The 16270-nt window shown below is 45.0% G+C and overlaps 1 protein-coding gene across 6 annotated transcripts in view; it reads left to right on the top strand.

Annotated features, from left to right (window-relative positions):
- SSX2IP (SSX family member 2 interacting protein) overlaps positions 1-16270 on the top strand; it is a 632083-nt gene that overhangs the window by 295484 nt on the left and 320329 nt on the right. For all 6 annotated transcript variants that reach the window (XM_086954035.1, XM_086954027.1, XM_086954031.1 and 3 more), the window contains one exon: positions 15793-15868. In XM_086954035.1, the coding sequence (XP_086810161.1) occupies positions 15793-15868 (76 nt within the window). The remainder of the gene's footprint in view (positions 1-15792; positions 15869-16270) is intronic.

Genomic DNA, 16270 nt, shown 5'->3' with positions numbered 1-16270 from the left:
GGCAAAGACTAGGCCTAAATCGGGCCTCCAAAAACCACCTCACTTTTCAGTAGCCCGGATGGAGAGTTCACTGCACCCATCGTGCTCTAGCCCAGGCCTGACACATCCTTCGCGCTTACATCTGGGACCTTACCTAGGGGGGGTGCACTGGCGGGAGAGCAGCAGCACAGCTGTCCTTGTTCACCTGGGGTGGTGGACTCGACCAGACGGCAGTTTGTCTTCTCATGGGCCTTGCAGGCACTGCATGCACATCCTTCAGCCAGGGCAGCCTCCAGTGCCGGAACTGATCTGGTTAGTGCTGCGCCCCAGCCCAGCTGGCCCTGGTGGCGATCAAGGCAGCCACCCTGCAGGCATGCCCCCAGGAAGTGAGGGGGCAGTCATGCGAGTCAGTTGACTCTCCTCTGTGCCACCATCAAGAGTTGTGCTGTGATGCCGCACCACTACCAGTAAGGAGGGCCTGTTTCTGAATCCACCCTCGTACCCCTGCCTATGTGTGCAGCTTTGGCAGGAGCCCCGCCATAGGGCAGAGGTGGCATTGAAGGTTGTGCAGACTTGGTACCCCAACTGGATGTGCAGGGGAAATGTTGGAGTGGGGGACCAGATCATGTGCAAGGGCTCAGCGCAACGACATCCACATCCTCCACGTGGTCAAGCCTAGGACCGGCACAACCTCCAGGCTTACATCAGCAACACTATTACACCAGGCTCACCTGGTATTGCCGGTTTCTTCAGTAGGCTGTTAATCCTCTCGAGGCCTCGCAGTTATTGTGTGTATGTTGCCCAGCCAGGCCAACCCACTGCCAGAGCCAACCTGGTAGTACAGCGCCCCAGCCCCGCCAGCGAACAGGGCAGTCGTTCCTGTGGGCGCACCCCCAGGCAAGTAGGAGGCATTTAGGACCATCAGCTAGCTTGCCACCGTATCACCAGCAATCCTTGCAGTTGTAGCCAACATCAGTCCGCTTCCACGCAGTTGTAGGCCGGAGCCAGGTTCCCGCCTCATGAACAGTCTTGACAGGGTCAAGCAGCCCGGTTAGTAGATGTGCTGGAAGGAAACCGCAGCTGGAGGTAGATGGGACCGGTTTAGGCAACAAATGGATTAATTTGGCCAGGATTTGTGGGGCTAACAGGGTAGATGTGCGGAGCCTCATTAGAGTGCTTCCGCCATCTTGGCCCTGCTGGCCATGCCTCTTCTTTTCAACATGGCGCACCTCCTTCCTGAAAAGTCTAGCTTTCCGTGTCGATTCTGACTGCAAGATTGCGTATGGCACCTCCGGTATCACCCATTCTTAAAAAACCAAATGCAGACAGAACTGATCTCAACAACTTTCGCCCCATCTCCAACATCCCCACTCTGGCTAAGCTCCTGGAAAAATGCATGCAATCGCAACTTTGCACGCACATTGAGAACTTCAAACTCCTGGATCTTCATCAGTCTGGTTCTCTGAGCAGCCACAGCACTGAATCTGCGCTTACCCACATTACGGATGACACTTTAAAAATGCTTGACCAAAACAAATTTCGCCTCCTTATCCTCCGTGACCTTTCTTCCGCATTCGACACGGTTAATCACGACAAACTCTTAGCCATTCGGGAACACAGGATGGGCCTTTCCGGCCTGGTATTGCAATGGTTCTTGTCCTTCCTTAACAACAGATCCCAAAGAGTCCAGGTGAATCAATCCCTTTCCCAGCCTTCTACAGTCTTCATAGGGGGTTTCACAAGCGTCTGCCCTTTCTCCAATTCTCTTTAATATATTTTCCTGGAACTTTTAGCAAATACACTAAATTCCATGAACATTCTTTTTCATAAGAATGCGGATGACCCACAACTTTATCTGAAAATCCCTTCTTCTGAGTTTACTTCACTCAACTATATCCTGACGAATACCCAAAATTGGCTATCTGAGAACCACCTCCTGCTCAATACCGCCAAAACAGATTTCCTTCTTATATCTCCTCCTAGTCACACCCCCAAGATGGACCTCTGGATGAAACGCCTCACTGCCTTCAACTGCGCCCCTCTGATCATTGATTCAGCTAAATCAATCTGGACACGCAGTTGAACATGAAGACTTCAAGCTGGTGGTTCAAGCTGGTGGTTCAAGCACTTATTCTTGCGAGTCTTCATAGGGGGTTTCACAAGCGTCTGCCCTTTCTCCAATTCTCTTTAATATATTTTCCTGGAACTTTTAGCAAATACACTAAATTCCATGAACATTCTTTTTCATAAGAATGCGGATGACTCACAACTTTATCTGAAAATCCCTTCTTCTGAGTTTACTTCACTCAACTATATCCTGACGAATACCCAAAATTGGCTATCTGAGAACCACCTCCTGCTCAATACCGCCAAAACAGATTTCCTTCTTATATCTCCTCCTAGTCACACCCCCAAGATGGACCTCTGGATGAAACGCCTCACTGCCTTCAACTGCGCCCCTCTGATCATTGATTCAGCTAAATCAATCTGGACACGCAGTTGAACATGAAGACTTCAAGCTGGTGGTTCAAGCTGGTGGTTCAAGCACTTATTCTTGCGAGACTAGCTTATGGTAGTGTTAGGCTCTGTGGGCACCCCAAATATACCTTGGCCCCTCTCAGGGCCTCCTTGAATGTCACTGCCAGATTGATTTCGGGCACAAAGAGAAATGCTCACATATCCTCAGCCCTAAGATCTCTAAACTGGTTACCCTAAAAAGCAAGAATACAGCTGAAGATTGCCTATATGACGCACAAAGCCCTCCATTTCAAAACCCCTGTGTACGTGGGTCAAAAGCTAGAACTATCTGGAGGGGGTAGACCATCAAGAAGTGCACATTCTCTTCTATTGAAACCTCAGACCTTTCTCAAAAAGAGAACTAGGTCCCTAGCCTTCTCTGGTTTGGCACCCAAGATCTGGAACTCTCTCCCACTGGACGTCCTCAGAATCCCATCCACGGCTGCCTTCAAACATGAAGTAAATATTCGGTGCGCACATGTGCACTGTGCTGGAATCTGGAGTATTTTGCTGCGCCTAGACACCTTAGGGTATTAGTTGCGCACAAAAAAATCCCATAAATAAATAAATGTTGCAGTGGCGACTGTCCAGGGTATGAGGGAGCGGGCCGCGGTATTGCTTGCAGAAATGGACACGACATTTGACTCCCTTAGCTAGGTATACTTATTCCCACTCCTCCGTCGATTACATTTCAGTCCTCGCTTCCTGTCATATCTAACCCTCCTCTATACAGACCCGACTGCGCCCGTACGGGTGGCAGGCGCTGGTTCCTTTGCATTCTCTATTGGACTGGGCACTAGGCAGGGTTGTCAGCTATCCCCCTATCTATTTGCGTTGGCAATGGAACCCTTAGCGTCCTGGGTATGAATTGACGCCCAAGTGACAGTACTGGAGTGGGCTGCGGTCTGTCTGATTGCATTGCTTTGTATGCTGATGATGTACTCCCTTTTTTCTTACGGATATTCAATAGGACGGGACCACACTTACTGCACATTAGCAGACCTTTGGGAAAACCTCTGGTCTTTATGTGAACCCTCGTACATCAACTCTATGGGTCCTTGGGGGAGGGACGGGTCCCAGCTCTTGGGCCTCCTCTATTCAGGTGGTATCTGGGGGGTTGAAATATCTGGGAGTGTTTTTATTGGATTTGCCAAACACCTCTTGGGAAAGGAATCTAGTCCCTGTCTGGGATCGCTTGAGGGAAGGTATTAAAACCTGGTCTGATATGCCTCTATCAATTTACGGCTGGTCGGCTATCTTTAAGATGGTGTTGCTTCCCCGCCTCCTTTATCAATTACAAAATCATCCCTATCCGATTTCCCCTGGATGATTTTGACGGGTAAATACTGCCTCGGTCAGTTTCTAAGGGCTGGTGGAATGGCGAGGGTGGCCCTGCGGACTTGCTTCCTGTCCACATATTGTGTGGGACTAGCAACCTCTGATATCATTTCCTACTATATGGCCTCCCATGTATTAGTCCTCAATGAGTGGTGGTATGGAGACAAGGCCGACCTAGCCTACGAGGTCGAGAGGCGCTGCATGGGAGATCAGGCTCGCCACACTGTACTATAATCCGCGCCTCTGCCACTTGCTACGAAGCTAATCTTTCAAATATGGCGACAGGCATTTCAGAGGGCAGGGTGGTGGAATAAGTTGACTCTGGAGACTCCCCTCTGGTGTAATGGGCGACTACGGCAACTGGCTGCATTGTCTGGTTTTCGGGGCTGGGACCGTATCGGCATCTCCACTCTTGGGGACGTCATGCGGGGTTCGCTTCTGAAGTCCTTCCAGGATCTACAAAAGGACTTTCAAATGCCTAAAACCCAATGTTTCAAATATTTACAGCTCTGTCATGCCATTACCCCCGACATCAAGGGTTTGGGGTCCCTAGCTGACTTTAGTCCCATAAGGCAAAGATTTTCATGGGGGATCTCCAGGATCACAAGATCTCAAAGATGTATCAGTCCCTAATCATACATAGTTACCCCACATTGCAGCGTCTTTGGGAGGCCTGGGAGGGAGACATGGACCCCCTGGAGGAGGAGGATTGGGTGGAGGCCCTGTCCTCTCAGCAGGAGTCAGTCATAGCCATAAGTCTTTGCCTTATCCAGTTTAAGTATCTCCACCGGGTCTATTTTACTAGGGTAAAACTCTAGAGTGCGGGATTGGTGGCCTCCCTGGTGCGTCTCCGATGCCAACATGAGGAAGGTACCCTGCTCCATACTGTCTGGCATTGCTCTGCATTAGCGTGATTTTGGTGGGGTTCTGTCATGCCTTTCCGAGGTTCTGGGCTGGGACCTCCCCGGAGCTGGTCCTGTTGCATGTTATGGATGATATGGGAGGCAACATATACAAATGTCATCTTATGTTACTAGGGTTCACCTTGGTCAAAAGGGATATTGCCAAAGCCTGGAAGGCTCCGAGGGTGCCCTCGGTATCAGTGTGGGAAAATGGCATGGATTTCTGTATGGGGCTGGAGATCCCCATCTTTGTGGCAAGGGGGTGCCCCCTTAAACATAACATTTGGCAGTGCTGGGCAGAGTACTGTGGTCTAGAGCTAGAACCGGTTTCAGTAGCCAGATCTACTGACTTGGCGACCCTCCAACTCTAGTTGGCATGTAATATCGCCCCGGGGATATTGGTGTTTTCTATCTGGATGGATGAGACTGTTCTCATATGGTGAAGCTCTGGGGTAGGTGTGAGTGCGACGGGGGTGGGTTTCGGGGTTTGTTCTCTTTTAATTTGTGTTAAAATTTCAAATGTATTGCTCTCATATTGTCCTCTCCTACTATTGAAATTCAGTCATTTCAATGTACTTTTTGCATGCATGAGTTGCTGGGTTACAGTGCTCTGCAATATATTTGTTATTTGACAAATAAAATCTGTTCTTAAGAAAAGAAAAATGAAGTAAAAATAATCCTAATGAACAAGTTCTTGCCTTAATTGGTCATGGCTCGTCTGCTTTCTCAATGACCCTCTGACTACATTCTTTTGGGTCTATCAACGGTAAAGCTCAGAGTTGTCTGTTACACCCTATTAAGTACTGTTTGCATTCATCTTGGTACTTTATGGTATTAGCGAAAAAGGTTATTCTCTGGTAACTCATTTGCCATTTCCCTGTACTATGTTCTTCCCGTTCCGAAATGTGAAACGCTCTGATACCCTTCAGGGTCATGTTCGTGCTATACAAAACTTTATAAATAAATAGCCTTAGTAAATGTAGCAGCCACCACGAGGCGGAGTTCCTTTAATTGACTAGATGAGCTCAATGAACAAAGCAGGATGTATGACCAGATGGTGTGGGGTAAATGCATCTCCAGTTACCAAATAAGTCCTAACCTATTATACCCTGTGTTACTCAACAGGGCTTGCGTATAAGGGTACATAGGCCTCAACTATTGAAGATAGCATGCATCATCCGGCCTGCTCCACACCCCAGGCAACCAGAAGTGTCGCAGGGCAGCGTCTGTGACTTCAGAAGCTGATTTTATTGGGGTGCGGCTGTTATCTTTTGCCCTGTAACCCCAAGTTGGAAAGGCAACATGGCTAAAGTGGTACACTGTAAATTGAGCCCCTTAACCTACTGCCAGTATGTCTAGAACTAAAAACGTCAAGGACAGGCAAAATTATTTTATTGATTTCACCCTTTGGCCACTGTAATTATGACTCTTAATGTCTTGTTATCAATATATCCGTGCTTAATGTGACTCAACTAAGTATTTGGCATTGCGTGAGGGCAGAGGGGTCCTCAACACCCTACACCTGTCTGAGTTGATGATCCTGATTTGTGTTAATGAGTGTGCGTTTGTGGTTTAAAGCACAGTGTACTTTTCCTCAAAATGAAGCAATGGGATACTACCTGCTGGATCTGCTGTTAGACCTTCAAAGATAGTGTGATGATAAGGTATTGAAATTCACTTTAGGTCCCTATGGTTGGTACCCTATTATGAAGGTTGACAGTTATGTAAGAGGATTTTTAATTTTTATTAGTAAAATGCTGGCAGTTCCGTTGTATTCATCCACTTAAGTGTCTAAGAAGCCAACACAGGGCTAGGAAAAATTTATTAAATAAACCCTTCATAGAGAGATTTTCAAGAGTATAGTATTGTTGGCTTGCTTTAGAGCTGTCAGATGTGTATAGTGTACATGCTTACACTGACCTTAGCGGAAGAGTGCCTCTGGGAGGAAACAGCGTTTAGCCTCATTGGACTCGTAACATGAACCACTATAATTAAAATGAATTGCTGCAATCAAGAGAACTCAAACAGAAAAGGACCAGGCCCGATTCGAGACTACCTCATTCTGCAAAAATGGCTAGTTGTGACAAACATCTCTGTGCTGGTGTCCTGCTTGAATGAAGCTTACAAAAAGTGATGGATGGAATGCTTGAATTAAATCCCAGCCATGTGTCAATGCTCAGAGCTGCATCCCAAACATCTTTTTATTGCCCCACCATGCCACTTCAAATTAGACCCAGCCATATGAAGATCAGGCTTGGTCCTGCTGTAATAGGAACAAATCAATCCAAACTGCAAAATTAGGTTTTCTGTGAACCAGAATGCAAACAACCCAAGACTTGTTTCAGCTTATTTGAGCCACGTAAGTCGTATGTAGCTTGGATCCAGTGACACAGTGAGTGTAGGACCCACCAAATGACATACCTGTTGAACTTTGGGTATCACACTGAAGCATACAAAGTGATTGTAAAATTTGAATTAGACACAGTCCTATGCGCATCAGCCCTGGTCCTGCTCCACATGCACCCAACTGAAGAGGCCCACTTGGGCCAAACCGGGCTTGGGTTGCTTGTGCTTTGGTTGGGAGAGGACCTAGATTGGCAGTTCAGCCTGGACTGTTCCTATTAGTTCTCAGGGCAAAGGCCCTTTTTCAATGTCATCAGGATCTTCAACCTTCTTCCTACCAGGTGGTTTATGTAGCAGACTGCTGAATTGGTGTTCATCTTCAACAGAAAGCACCACTTCACTCTTCGTGGTTCAGTATTTGACTGCAAATTGTCCTACTGGAAGTTCCAGACAATTGACATGTAATTGTAGTTCACATGATCGCTATTTTTTGCTCCTGGGGCATTAATCCGGTCTATTTGCTTCCGATTCTTTGTTCAGGGTTGTGTTTGTTCCTAAGATTTCCCCTGTATGGTTCCATGCCACCATGTGGTTCAGCCATCAGCATACCTACTCCCAGTGTCCCCAGAATTTGGAACTAGTTAAGAATATGCCCATCCTCTCCTGAGAGAGGCTGCATTCAGTTTCTGCAGACCTGTGGAAAGAAGCAGACCTGGAAATGATTTGAATGGAAGTCGAGAGGAGCCCAATTATATAAATGGACAGTCTAAGACATCTTGGGTTTGGTCAGGGTACTTCGAAGTTTTAGTCTGATAATGGCTATTTTCGATGTCAGAAGTTTGAGCACTGTCTGAGCTGAGTATTATAAAACCCAACAAGGAATATTCCTATTTGATACCAAAGCATAGGCTCTGTGACATAGAGAGTACCATCTTCTGAAAAGCTGGATTGGCTACAGTTACATGAGTAGTATGTTTTATTTAGATATAAAGTTGTACCTCCTGCAACCAGTAAAACTGCATCACTGATCTTAGCTCTTTTGTTGTTCTTTAAGTTGTGATACACTGTCAGTACACAGTGCTTGGGGTCTTTCTGGGATACACCGTCCAGTACTTAGGGTATAGGGACTTTCTGAACAGATAAAAAACCTCCTTCTCAAAGTGACGGAATACCAGCCACTCTCAGAAATCCATGAGGTGTATCACAGGTCTTTATCAGTTTTCATTTTCGGTGCAGATAAAGACTTTTATATTCATTTTCAAGCCTGAAATGTCTTTTTATTGCCTCCAGGGCTGCAAGTTCCTGATCAGACTAATCTGTTTCTGAGAAACCTAATGGCTGTGATCAACATCATTGATTTGGAGAACTCTGTGGAATCATTTGATGGTCTAGAGAAGTATTTGACTTCCAAACTTGCCAGTTGCGGGTGAATTGTTCCAGCTCACTCCCCCCCCCCCCCCCCCCCCCCCTCCCACAAGCTCATACTTGGGAAGAAAGGATTTAAGAATATCTGCTTGGGAGAATTACTAGTGCCTCTAAAAGCCCTCGTATAATCCCTGCCTCTCTGGAGGAGCTAAACTTGCTTTGGTCCCATCTCTGTGCTCTCCTAGATTTGTCCCCTTTCCCCTTTGATTCGGGGACTGGCTGTTAGAGCTCCCCCCTGGCTCGACCATCCTCACCAAAAACCTTCAGAACCAAGATGTTTTTAATAAAGGTCTGCGCTTTTATCCTAGAGTGCAAACGTAAAGACAAATTCCCTCAGCTCTTTGTGGAAAGCCTCACCGAAAAGCCTCTCTGTACCACTTCACCAGGTTTAGCAGTAACTGTAATGAGAACCTGCACCTCTCTGAGATTAAACAATTGGTGTTGCCCAGAAATATGCTTGTTCTTTCATCCTAGCTGGACACAATTTCAGGTGATATCATGGAACCTGACTATTTAACTTCTTCAGTCATATCTGAGATATTGGGCAGTGGCCTGCTATTTCTGGAACCTTATACTGACGTGATCACCAGGAAGGGTCCATACCCTTCTTAAGGTCTTTAAGAAACTACAGCTTCAGTCCTCTTTACCCATACCCAGCTGGGCTGGGAACAAAGTAAGAGGATGCCAAAGTGAAAGGCGAATCAGCAAGTTCATGTCCTGTCAGACGGACCATGCAGTCTTTTGCCTGATATGTCCCTGCCAATTAAAATACATCGGCAGTACAATCAATGCTGTAAAACTAAGAGTCTTAGAGCACATGAGAGCGATCATGAATAAGGATTTTACCTACCCTGTCGCTCGACATTTTGCCATAAAGCACAACAGTAACAGGTTTTTCTGTTTAGACTGTGTCCCGGAAAGCCCGAGGGGAGGAAACAGACTCTTAACTCTTAGGAGACTTGAATCTCTTTACATAATTGATCTCGAAACGAAGGCACCGGGAGGTCTCAATATGGGGGAGGAGATGGCAACTCACCTAGGATGATGCATTCCATTCCTGTTGAAACTGAGAAATGTATGAGATTGATGATGATTTTTGGAAGGAGGTAATTTTTGAAATGAAATGTAATTAAATTGTTAATCACATAGAAAATGTAAAGAAATGTTGAGAAATTGTGGTGGGTGGTGGATATTTATGTTTGTGAGGTTTCAATCATGTAGCGGCTTGATCAAAATAAGTGGCACAGAGGATGCTCTCTGAGAGGGATTTTGGATGTGTGAACGTATGCAGCCATTAGGCTGCGATTGCCGATCCACGGCAAGATAGTACCTAAATTAGGTTCAAATATAATTCATGCCATGGTCTGTTGATCGTGACTGTCATCATGGCAATGATCTATCTAGCTCACACTCCTGAGCCCAATCGAGAGAGCATACCCCAAAGCAGATAACATATGAGGGAGTTGTCTCGCGACTATAATATTAGTCGCGCGTGCCGATACACGGCGAAATGTTTTGCAAACTCAAACACTTTAAGACTCTGTGTTTTAATTGTATTTTTAAATGCTGAGCATTGAAGCCGAAATAGACACTCTAAGATGGCGCCACCTTATTGTGGCTGTGAACAGTCTGTCGTTTATGTTTGCGACCAGCTGCATTATGTAAAAAAATGGAGCTGCGCTCCTTACTGTTGAAACACTGACGAAGGGACGCTGTCCCGAAACGCGTTTGCTTGAATAAAAAACTTTTTGCTGAAATTCTTAAGCCCAGGAGTGCTGTGTCTTTGTTCCCGGCCCAGCTGGGTATGGGTAAAGAGGACTGGAGCTGTAATTTTAAGACTCGGTACACCGCCGCGTTTCACGGCACCCGACACCAAGAGTTAACCACGATATCGGTGTATCTGGAGCCTGTATCTTTTCACGTGGGTGCACCGCCGCCATCTGCAAACGAGAAGGAGAAGAGTGATTCTCCGCTGTCTGCAGGAGTCGATTTGGGAGAAAAGACTTCGAACCGGATTGAAAAGGAGACATATTACGGCATAGGGAGAGGTTGGCAGAAAAACATAGCTTTCAGCGACGAGAAAAGCGGTAAGCCAACATTTGAGAGTCTCTCCCTATTTGTTATCCGGTGTCCCAAAACTGCAAATTGTTCAGCGGTGTGCTGAGGGCTCATTGAAGATAGACAGCAACAGGAGGATGGAGGCGAGATTCCGGGATCGGACCGCCTAAACCCCATCACGCATTAATATGTTCAACATGAGTGAGCGCAGGGACGCAGCCGGGGACATGTTTAAAAATAAAAACCCGGACATAACGAAACCACCGCCAAAAGCAATTACGGAGGTAAAAAGTACCTTGGCTACCCAATTCCAGAAATTAGAAAAACTCTGAGAGAACTTCGGAAGTCGTGGGAGGGAACATCACTTCAGGGTTACATTGAAGTACAGCGAGTGCCTAGGGGACTGCCAATATTCACCGTCCCCGCCTATGAGAATCCCGACCCTCTCCTGCTGGAAGCATGGGCCGCCCACATTGCCTTATCCTGCAAAGGAATGCTGGAAATCCTGGTACAATTTGCTTGGAGTGACCGGGACAAAACGGTCAAAGAAATTGAGGCAATGGAAGATGAGCTACTTAAAAACCCTGAGAAGGATGAACAAGAACAACTACGAACGGCCATGAAAAAGAGATTACAAAAGTATGAGCTGAAAATCAAGATGAGGAAACAGGAGAAATTTGATCGGGACGAGCGTGATTACACAATGGGTAGAGTACTAACCTTTGCCAAAAAGTACGATCAACCACGAAAAGACTTGGCAAAGAAAGATCTGATGCCAGGGGCGCCACCTAAACCAAGAATTGAAACGTCTGACTCGGATGTGAATGCAAGTGAAGTCTCCGGGGATGAAGCGGCAGGCTCATCTGTCCCACCAACGAAGACTCCTTTTCATCAGGAGTTCAAAGTCATCAGGCACAGTTGGTTAAGGGATGGAAAAAACAAGCCACCGGAGGAGGCAGACAAATGAGACGAGGTGGCTGGAAAAGGAAGAGGCAAAGGAAAGAGCAGTATAGCCTCGCGAACAACAAGAAGCAGGAGAGGACAAAGATGGTGAGACAAGGCGATTCCTTAACAATTGTCAATTTATCCAACCGAGTTCTAACCCCGTGTGAGGAGTCTGGTTTAAAACTGGGACTGACTTTTTGCCCGTATGTGCACATGGAATATACCCAAAAAAGGATTGACTTCTATAAATTTACTAGGAAGATTAAGTTGCACAAGTATTTTAAAGTAAAACCAACAGCTAATGAGGTCAAGTATTTACGTGGCAATAAGAAGGGGACAGATCTTCTAAGTGTAAACGACCTAACGACATGTGAGCTCCTAGAAAATTTGCGAAAAGGCAATGATTGTGAGATGAGTGCTTCCAACAACACTCTTACCCAGAGACTAGCAAATGTTGATGTTGACCAGGAGGCTCCAAATAGTGGTTTTAAATTACCTTCTAAATTTATGCCTCAAACCACAACGGATGCCATCGATACATTCTCTGATGCAGTCATCATGAATCTGATGGCCATGAGAACAATGAACACAAGGCAGAGAAATGACTTTAACATCACTAAGGAACAAAGGATGGCAATAAGAACTCTGGCAGACGATAAATCTATCATTTGCAAACCCTCCGACAAAGGGGGTAACATCGTGATTATGTCACGTGAAAACTATGTTGAAGCAACACGTCAGTTACAGGATACTCACTGTTATGCACATATTGACATGAAGGAATACTTGACTAGTATTGAAACCTTACATGAACTTTTGAGATAGTGGCATAATAAACAGATGTTAGAATTAGAAGAATATCTATTCTTGAAAACTACCAATCCCATCTTACCCACATTCTACCATCTGCCAAAAGTTCATAAGGACATTAATAAACCCCCAGGGAGACCAATCATCTCCTCTATAGGAGGACTGACAGAAAACCTTTCGAAATTTTTGGACCACTATCTCTTTGAATTTGTCTTGGAATTAAAATCCTACATTCGAGACACGACAGACTTTATTGAGAAAATTGAAAGTCTGGTATGGCAACCAACCTATGTGATGGCAACCCTCGACATAACGAGTTTATACACTTGCATTGAGCATAGACAAGGACTCGATGCCATTGACTACTTCCTGAGAAAGAAACCACTAAAATTTGCCATGCACAACAGAATGATACTTGAATTAGTTGACTTTTGTTTAAATGACATTTTCTTTTTCAGGATGTCCTGTACAGGCAAATGTCGGGCACAGCGATGGGTTCCTGCTTCGCCCCCAGCTACACTAATTTATTCGTGGGCCGGTGGGAGGAGCAGGAAACCTGGGGTCCCGCAAACGCCACATGGAACAGCACAGTGGTTACCTGGTACAGGTACATTGATGACCTGTTCCTGGTAATGGGATGGGTCTATCAAGGAGGTGCAAGAATATGTCGAGGTGTTAAACCACAATGACTGCAACCTAAGGTTCACGGGGGATTTAAGCAAATCACAAGTCAACTACTTAGACTTACAAGTAAGAATACAGGAAGGGAACATTTCAACTTCCCTCTACCGTAAGCCAACAGCTGGGAATAGTATCCTATTTGCCACGAGTAGTCACCCACGTAAAGAGGGGATACAAACCAAACCTCTTACTTGATACTTTGAGTCGTGTGAAAAAAGTGCCACGCAATGCATTGTTCGAAAAGAAAGATCAATTGTAGAAGGGAAATTTCGTATGGTAACCACCTATTCAGTGAACTCCTCAAAACTTAGAGCAATCATGACCAAACATTGGCACATTCTGAAAACAGACCATATTGTGGGGTCAGATATACCAAAAAACCCACAACTCACCTTCAGGAAGGCAAGATCCCTGAGAGATCATATGGTTCATAGCCATCTAGAACCTATACGTAGCACAAGAGGTACATTAAAGGAGGCAAAGGGCTTCTTCCCTTGTGGGAGGTGTAAAGCCTGTGCTTTCAGTAAACACACACTAACCTACCAAGTAAGAGGATGCCAAAGTGAAAGGAGAATCAGCAAGTTCATGTCCTGTCAGACGGACCATGCGGTCTATTGCCTGATATGTCCCTGCCAATTAAAATACATCGGCAGTATAATCAATTCTGTAAAACTAAGAGTCTTAGAGCACATGAGAGCGATCATGAATAAGGATTTTACCTACCCTGTCGCTCGACATTTTGCGATAAAGCACAACAGTAACGGAGACCTTTTTAAGGTTTTTCTGTTTAGACTGTGTCCCGGAAAGCCAGAGGGGAGGAAACAGTCTCTTAACTCTTAGGAGACTTGAATCTCGTTACATAATTGATCTCGAAACGAAGGCACCGGGAGGTCTCAATATGGGGGAGGAGATGGCAACTCACCTAGGATGATGCATTCCTTTCCTGTTGAAACTGAGAAATATATGAGATTGATGATGATTTTTGGAAGGAGGTAATTTCTGAAATGAAATGTAATGAAATTGTTAATCACATAGAAAATGTAAAGAAATGTTGAGAAATTGTGGTGGGTGGTGGATATTTATGTTTGTGAGGTTTCAATCATGTAGCGACTTGATCAAAATAAGTGGCACAGAGGATGCTCTCTGAGAGGGATTTTGGATGTGTGAACGTATGCAGCCATTAGGCTGCGATTGCTGATCCACGGCAAGATAGTACCTAAATTAGGTTCAAATATAATTCATGCCATGGTCTGTTGATCGTGACTATCATCATGGCAATGATATTTCTAGCTCGCACTCCTGAGCCCAATCGAGAGCATACCCCAAAGCAGATAACATATGAGGGAGTTGTCTCGCGACTATAATATTAGTCGCGCGTGCCGATACACGGCTAAATGTTTTGCAAACTCAAACACTTTAAGACTCTGTGTTTTAATTGTATTTTTAAATGCTGGGCATTGAAGCCGAAATAGACACTCTAAGATGGCGCCACCTTATTGTGGCTGTGAACAGTCCGTCATTTATGTTTGCGACCAGCTGCGATATTCCAAAAAATGGAGCTGCGCTCCTCACTGTTGAAACACTGACGAAGGGACGCTGTCCCAAAACGCGTTTGCTTGATTAACAAAACTTTTTGCTGAAATTCTTGAGCTCGGGAGTGCTGTGTCTTTGTTCCCGGCCCGGCTGGGTATGGGTAAAGAGAACTGGAGCTCTAATTTTAAGACTCGGTACACCGCCGCGTTTCACGGCACCCGACACCAAGAGTGACCCACGATATGGGTGTATCTGGAGCCTGTGTCTTTAAGAAACTGTGGAAGAAATGTGGCCTTTCTGCCATCTACCTCTGGCATCCCTGTTACTGTTTCATCTAGGGTTGGACGTAGGCATTCTGTCCTAAGGTTGCTGCAGATCTCTTTATCCAAGGTTTTGGTCAAATGTCCTACTACGCATTGGATGACATCCATTTAAACCCATTTGGTTGAAGGGGAGTTTGTATATTTCTAGTCTCTTCTTATCTGATGGGGTTGGGGGGGGGGGTGTTTGGCTCCTGCCTTTTCCCAGAATTCCTCATGATGGCCTGATTACCTTTTATCAAAGTCACCTGGTGAACTTTTGCTATCTGTCCCTTCATGTGATGGGACGGGGTGATATTTGGGGCAAGCTGTTTGCTTAGTGTCTTTCGTTTGGCATTCTCATTGGCAGGAGTCAAGCGCTGCTGCATCTGATTTGTGCAACCTTGAAAGGTCCCTCAAGTCTTTAGATGCATCCCCATCCCGTCCAAATGTTTCAATTCTAGACATCCCTCGGATTTGTTTTCCATAATCTAACTGTCCTTTTAAAATGCTTGAACAGATATGAGGCTTAATGGAAAGTAATTAAATGTTTTTCTCTTTTTATCAATAAATATGACTAATGCATGTTTATAGATTTTAAGTGGAGGGGCAGGATTTACGTATGACGTTTGTGTTTTTTTCAGTTTTTTTAATATATATTCGTACTTTGTTTTATTTACCTGACATACCTGACAAATACAATTCCTTACTTAGTAATGCCATTTCCTTATTAGCATGGATAATCTGGTTTTGTTTGCTTTTGTTGTGATCCAGACCAGTTGATGTATACATAATATGAAGTATCCAGCCTTGCCTTAGAGCCTCCAGTTCAGTAGCCTGTGTAGATAAATATGCCATAGATTGAAAAGCTTTCTGTAGCAAAATGCTTTTACGCTTTTATGTATACTTTCTTGTAGGGAAATTCTTGTGGTGTTATAGTGAGATTTTTTATTTTTTTGTAGCCATCGAAGTTCTAAACTACGTCGGGAGAGCTGATGGTAAAAGAAGTGCTTGGAGAACCAGTAAAACGGATGCCAAGTAAGGAAATGCTTAAGTAATATTTATTTAAAATGACATTTTAATCGCTGCTTTCTTTAGATCTCCGAACGGTTAAGAGCTTATTTGTCTTTTTGCACGTAGAATTAAGTTTCACGCTCTCGTATGTGTGAACAATGTGGATAAGTCCTGCAATTTTCTGTGCTACGGTCTATACAGATCTTTCACATGTATTTCTTGTTTTTTCTTGTGCTCAATCTAGAATATGTTTGTTGACAACGTTCCACCACGAAGAGGCACATCGTTCCCTCCCTGTACATAAGGTCCCCAATTGGAAGTTCTTTGAATGTCTGGTTTACCGTGGTGGTTCCCATTGATTACGTTAGTGGTGAAAGGAAGCCAAAGCTGCCTTTTAACTGACATTCTAAAGGCGAGCTAATGAAT

This window comes from Lissotriton vulgaris, chromosome 1_1, assembly GCF_964263255.1.
Source record: "Lissotriton vulgaris chromosome 1_1, aLisVul1.2, whole genome shotgun sequence".
In the NCBI taxonomy this organism is placed as follows: domain Eukaryota; kingdom Metazoa; phylum Chordata; class Amphibia; order Caudata; family Salamandridae; genus Lissotriton; species Lissotriton vulgaris.
Note: the sequence above shows the minus strand (reverse complement) of the source record. Positions and strands in the feature narration are given on the sequence as shown.